At 33.8% G+C, this 7,269-nt stretch overlaps 1 protein-coding gene across 1 annotated transcript; it reads right to left on the bottom strand.

Moving 5' to 3' along the window:
• Positions 1 to 289: 289 nt before the first annotated feature.
• On the bottom strand, positions 290 to 1,396 carry LOC140446392 (uncharacterized). The gene has a single exon (XM_072538940.1). It carries the CDS (start codon positions 1,394 to 1,396, stop codon positions 290 to 292), a length of 1,107 nt encoding a protein of 368 aa, XP_072395041.1.
• Between the last annotated feature and the right edge of the window lie 5,873 nt (positions 1,397 to 7,269).

Here is a 7,269-nt window from a genome sequence, read left to right as displayed (position 1 = left end):
TCATCTTCTGTGTCTGATTCTTGTTTCTCAAAATTTAGACATCTTTTTACTATCTCTTTCCCTTTTCTAGAAGGGCCTGCTGTCGAACAACCTTTTATGCCGCGGTTGCCTTTGAAACTTTGATCACGTTCTTGCTGTTCAGTTTTCATGGCTTCTTTAGCTTTTTTAGATTCCATTAACTTGAATTTATAATGAGAAGCTGTGATGATTGTTGAACTGCAGACTTTTCGTCCCCTATTAGTGGTTCTTTTTTTGATTTTTGGAGTAGGACTAATTTTAAACGGGCTTATCATAGACGATTTTGGACTATGAGGATTGTCAGATGTAGATGGTAACACAGGATTACCTTGACCTGCTTTTCACTGATCGCTGTAGAGCTTTCAATACCTACCGTTTTTTGTTTTGACATGGATTCGTAGAAAGATGAATCTCGCATTTTGTTTGCTTCTTCAATATATTCGGCATCAGAAAACAGCTCCTTGTTGAGTGGGTATATTCCTGTGGCTTTAAACCCATTGATTGCAATTTCAGCTGTTGGAAATTTAATATATGCTTTGCCAAAGAGCTCCGTTACATCATAAGCTGTAAGTGGCCTTTCATTGTTTCTTAACCACTGCCTTATTTCCTCACTGTAGTAAGTTTTGAGACAACCCATGAAACTTTTGTCCAAAGGTTGAAGTTTGTGTGAGGAGTGAGGTGGTATGGACACAATGGTAACATGGTGTGTTCTTGCCAAATCGATCACTTCAATATTTTGAGTGTGGCTATAATGGCCATCTAAGAGTAACAGCATAGGTTTCTCCTTTGTAGGATGGACAAAGTCGATAAAGTGCTTAAACCATTGAGTGAAGGCGTTGATTTGAATCCAACCTGAAGGATGCACTGCAAAAATTGTTCCTGATGGCGCTCCTTTTTTCAATTGTTCACTCATATTTTTTCTCGGAAAAATCACTAAAGGAGGTACGAATGAGCCAGTGGCATTCATACAAGCAACAATCGTTATAAGGGCTCCACGTTCTCCTGATGTCAGGGCAGCAATCTGCCTTTTACCTTTAAGGCCTATAACTTTGGGTATTTTAGACTGCACCACACTAATTCCGCTCTCGTCTATGTTATAGATTCTATCAGGAGTAAATTCATTTTTAACGTACAAATCATCCAGGAGTTGATAAAATTTCTGCGCATTTTCCTTATTGAACCCAAGAGCCCTGCTGTAAGATGTTCCAGTGGGCTTTCTTTCTGACAGTTTTGCTTTGTGCCGTTTAAGAAATAGATTGGCCCACTTTTTACCAGCTATTTCTTCTTTGAATGGATGATTAATGCCATTTCTCTGGGCCATTTGCGCGGCCATTCTTCTTAAATCACTTCTAGTGAGTCCAAAAAACGATGCTTCCATTGCACAACAATATTGGACTAGCTCGTCTTCCAGATTTTTGCCCAGAATATTGTAGGTCTGCCTCTTTTTGTTTGTGGTGCTTCGATAGGCGTACCATACTTATCTTTGCTTAATCTCATCAGCGTTGTCTTCGGCACATTAAAATATTTACTCGCCTTCTTCCACCCCATCTTCTTATTTCGAACTGCATCAATGGCCTTAGTCATTTTAGACGGACTTCACTTTCTCTGTTCGATCTTCCCCATTTAATTGATTTTTAATTTGTAACAAAATTGCAAATCATAGAAGTGCGAAGTTGCATAACAGCGAAGTTTTAAATTTAAAAAATAAGGGGTCCGATTTAGGCAACTACGGGGAGCCCGGTTTAAGCGACTATAGCATTCATTTTAATAATGTCCTAATTTTTTAACCACATCATTATATGAACTATATTAGTGAGACACAATAACCTCAAACCCTATTATTTAAAATAATATATAGATTGAATAGCTTACCTTCTAATATCTCGAAGAAATAATGAAAAATATAACACAACGTAAAAACTTTCCACACAACCAACACACGTGCAAGACGACTGGCAAGCAATAAGTGGCGTAGCCGGCTTGTGCACTTCACCACTGAGTCATGGAACTCTAGTATACCATTTGCACTCATTGCCGCCACGATTCAAATAAAAACGTACCAAGAAAGCTAGGGGTCCGCTTTAGGAGGATGGTCCACATTTGGGCACTTTCCTCTACGTTTTTATGGTATTAAAGTCTTGTTATGATGATATTTTATTCTAAATACTTTGTTATGTATATCTTAGTTACCTAATGAATATTTTATTTTTGCAAATTTTTCTTCAATGAAACATCAAATTTTACTCACAGGTAAACTTCAAGAAATTCGTACATTCTTAGTTTCAAGAAGTAGATATTTAAAAAAATCATATGATACACCTCAGTACGACCCTGTTTGGCTTTGACGTGAAATTGCTTATGGTTGAGAATAAGTATTAATGATATGTAATAAGTTTGCTTGCAGCTATTCGGAATAATGCGGTTGTAGACGTATTAAACCAGTTTCTTAGGTTTTTAAGCCAAGATATCCTTTTTCTCCTTGGTTCACTCTTTCCAAATACCTTGCCTTAAGAATGAGTTGCAACAAGCCAAAGCTCTATTCATTTGTCATAACATGGCCAAGATATTCTAATTTGCGCTCTTTGATTGTGTTAATAATATCGTATTCCTTGCTCATTCTATGGAGGAAGTCTACATTAGTCACACGATCTACCCAAGAAAATGCTTAAGATACGCCTAAAATACCAAATCTTGAGGGCCGCGAGTTTTCTTCAAGAAGCTTCAGAAAGTGTTCAGGCCTATGATGATAGAGATTTTGTTATCAAGTCTTAGTGGTAAATCGTAACTTCTAAAAAGGGAATTCATCTTTACCAAAGCTAATCTTGCTTTTCCTATGCGTTATTCTTTGTTTAATAGAGTAATCCCATTGGCTGTTATTGTTGGTACCAAGGGGTCGCTGTTTACCCGGTAAATTTCTTGTTGATAAATTAAAGCCGTGTGGATTATATTTAGCGCTTACTGAATACCATGTTGTTTTTTTCGTATTGAGATTAAGTCTATTTTCTCCACTTATATCATTATTCTTTGTAAACCATCTAACTATTTGCAAAAACTACTGCATCGTCAGTGTATCTAATGTTATTTAAACGCATTTTGTTGACTAATACGCCTTCCTGTAGTGCTTGCTCTAGTAGATGTAGATGTTATAGATGATATTCGTCCAGAGTACATGTTAAATAATACCGGTAACAGATTGCATCCTTGTATCTTTCATATAAGCCGGCTTTGTTTAAGATGGTTATGAGCTTATCATGTTTTACTCTAATAAATACCTTTTGGTAGCCAATAAAACAAATAAATACATTGTAGTTGACATCTGTAAATCGAATAGAGCCTCTAAGGTGCCTAAAGCATCGCGAAATTTAAATTGTGTCCATGATACTTGTTCTTCGCATTTTTTATATATTCTGATACATATTACTTTTAAAAACATTTTAATTAAGTGACCTATTTGGCTTATCGTTTCCTTTTTACTTAAAATTTTTAGGAATTTAGGCACAAACTTGTCAGGCCCAGACAGTAACAGCTTTACTATCTTTAGCTTTTTGAATAGCTGAGGTGACTTCTTCCAATATCATTGAATGAATCGCGTTTCTTTTGCAATAGCACACTATTGTTTCCTTAGCCGTGTATCCTGATCTTTTAACTTTTGCCTCTCCTCTACCATATCTAAAACCTCACTTTTTATCCACGATTTTTTCTTTATTTTGGGTGGTTTAAGAAATTTCTCTTGTATATCTTGTGAAACTCTATGTACCTTTTTTAACTCCTGGTCCATTACATCTCATCCGTTTGAATAACGGTGTTTAAATTACTCTGTAGATACTATTCTACACTCTGTTCTGAGTCTTAATGTTTAATACTGTGGTGAGGTATTGAGATATTAAGATATTAAAGATTCATAAAAATCACGAAAGAATGCCCATTTTAAATTAAGTAAATTGTTTATCTATTTTTATTAGTACGATTAGAAACTAGAACACGTATTATTAAACATGTTATTTAAACACATTCTTGAAGCAAAGTGCAACCTTGCATGCTAAGCAATTTCAAAAATATCTTGCTTATTGAACGAGCCGATTCGTCATAGGTATCATGATATAAAAAGAGGAATCAAAGAGGAAAAAAAGAGGAAGTCAAAGAAATCGAAATCAATAATATTAGTTCGTTATTCAATCATAATAGCTTATTTATTCCAAATGTAATTATAGTTGCTCGTAAGCTGTAATTATTATATTAAGTAATGTCATCGATACTGTATTCCGTATGTATATAAGTAACCAATAAACGAGATACATTAAAAGTTTAATATGTAGTTAATATCCATTATCCAAGGGAAGATGTAGTTACATTAGAGAAGTATCACCAATTGATTTATACATTGGCAGTACGATGAGATGCATGATTCGTTCATTAAGTTATCCAGCCATATCTTTATTCGTTTTCTTATAATACTACGACGAATCCTCATTAGTCTAAGCCTAATTTTGCCAATCAGTGGGTCATGGTCTATCGGCCCCGGTATGTCTTGACTGATGTTATGCTATTACTGACTCTATTAAACGATACAACTCAAAATTAAAGGTACCAAACTGCATTATTTTACAAAAAAGGAGAAAATAATGTTAAGAAATATAAGGATTGGACATTATAGAATGACACGGATGTGCTCTAACTGTATGAAGTTACTTTTTTTAAAGAATATTTTTATTGATTGTCCTATAATAGGAACCTTTTAAAAAATATCACTCTCTACATAGGAAGTTTCAGTCATATTCTGATAGGTTAAAGGACACTTACTAAATATAAATATAAGAAAAATATAATATAAAAATAAGACTGTCAATTGTATTTTAAATTTATTCTTCTTCTTCTTTCTTGTATGCAGGCTTTAAATCCTGTTTCTTCTTCAGTATTAGCATCTTAAATTGTTCAAATTATCGCACCATCTTTTTCTTGGTCTGCCAATACTTCTTTGTCCATTCGGTGACTTATCTCGTGCTATTCGTACTATCCTATCCTCTGCCATTCTACTAATATGTTCGTTCGAATCCTGTTTCCGTTTTGTCACCCATCTATTTATGTCTTCTATATTGCATGCTCTTCTTATGTTGTCGCTTCTCTCCCTATCCAACAGACTTTTCCCAGATATTCGTCGGAGTGTGTCTCCACTGTGTATGTTAATATAGGTCTTATTGCTGCTTTACAGATTTTTTTTTTGTGTCTTGTCTTAGGTGTTTTTTCTTAGATATCTAAAGCTTGCTTCCTGCTTTATTATTTTTCCATTAATTTCGATTTTACATCGTAGTGGGTATTTAGATGTTGTCATACATTTGGTTTTTTCTGCTAATATTATCATATTGTATTTCTTGGCTGTTGTATTGAAGATGTGTGTTAATCTTTGGAGCTCGTCTTCTGTCTCGGCGGTTAATGCGGCGTCGTCTGCATACCACAATATTTGGATTTCTTTGTTCTTCATTCTGTAACCATGGCCTTTACGTACTGCTTGTATTATTTCGTCCATTATTATATTAAATAGAAGTGGCTTAACGAGTCACCCTATCTGACTCCGCTTTGTACTGGTATACACTGTGTTAGTTTTCCATTTAGTCCATAAATTTAATGTAATACCTATTATTATTTATAAAAGTCGTATGTTATCAATATAATATATATTTTAGTAAATACTGTATTGTTTTAATTACTTTTATATATATTTTTATTACGTATTGTAATTGTGTCAATGATTATAGTTATTACGATGATTATAGATTATATTATTATAAGTTAAACTAAATATCAGAAATAAACTTTTAATACGAATGTATAAACCCGTAACTAATGTCATATCCAGTAATAATATAAGTCTATATTCAGTTTTTACCGAGCCATAACATTTTATTCAAAAAGAAACTAAGTAGAAAAACAGAACAAGTTAATATTGTTTTTTGCAAAGTTGTTCCGCATTATATTAAGGGCGGCATGAATATGGGGAAACTTTTAAGCTCCAGGTACTATAATTTAACAATATTAAACAAGTGGCTTTCGCAGGAAAATGAAGGCACCTCGTTATCTTTATTACATAAAGAAGAAGAAGAAAAGGCGGACGCGCGATCCCAAGAAACACGAAAACGACAATGTTACGTTTTTCCACTCAACCAGGACCGTTTCATTTAAAAAGACAAAAACGTAAATGACGTTTTGAAAGTCGCCGGAAATTTTAAAGTTACATTAGGACATGCAAATGAAGCGATTAAAAGTTTTTCGTATATGAACTTCTGTAGGAGTTGATTATATTGGGATTTGAATTTTAAGTATAATTATAAAATATGTATAATAAAAAGTCGCTATAAAAATTGTTATAGTTGCAATGATCATATAATATTTTCAATACGAAAAACTTACTTTCTCTCTGTTTAACTCTCTTTTTCTCTCCTTTTCTCACTTTTGCACTTTCTTTCAGATTTTGTACTTATTTTTCACTTGCTGTGTCTCTGTTAAAGATAGACCTACTTCAAAATTATTCTGCGTCTTCTGTTCTTTGTGGAGCTGCTTTAATTCAGTTTTTTTGTTAATTTAATCAGATTATGTGTTCAAAGTGTTATTTTTAAGATTTAGTTACTTTTATATATTCGATAAACAAGAACAACACCTACAAATTTTGCCCTGAGAAGTGAAGCTTGCCATACAAAATGCAGAAAAGGAAAGACATTGGACTTTAATGAAATTCGAGTTAAATTTTAAAAAGACTTGAATGATTGTAATAAAAATTAATAAAAAGACTGATATGTTTTTAAATACACTTATAAAAAATCAAAGAATGGAAAAGAAAAGTATGTTTGAAGTATGTAAATATTTATTTCCTAGCTGAGCGCTTTCGGCTTACAAAGCCATCTTCAGAGCTATGCTACAATAGAACACTAATATAAATAACTACAGTACACCCTTGATACTCTGACGTTTTGCAATCCGACACGCTTGGTAGTCCGACGCACCTCCCGTCACGGTCGCCGCCATGTCTGCTTGTACTGAAACCTGTCGCGACATGAATCTAATTCTTACCGGATGCTTTATTTCGTGTATTTTCCGTGAGCAGTTCGGTTCGATGGGGTTTTTATACACAGTTATACGTAGTGCTCACAAAAGAAAGCACACAGTCATTTAGACCAAAACTAACGATATGCGAAGACAAGGACGGAGATTTACTAACAGAGAAGCAAAAAATTATAATGAGATGGAAAAAATATTTCG

This window comes from Diabrotica undecimpunctata, chromosome 7, assembly GCF_040954645.1.
Source record: "Diabrotica undecimpunctata isolate CICGRU chromosome 7, icDiaUnde3, whole genome shotgun sequence".
Classification (NCBI taxonomy): Eukaryota; Metazoa; Arthropoda; class Insecta; order Coleoptera; family Chrysomelidae; genus Diabrotica; species Diabrotica undecimpunctata.
This window is presented reverse-complemented; position numbering and strand designations above follow the sequence as displayed.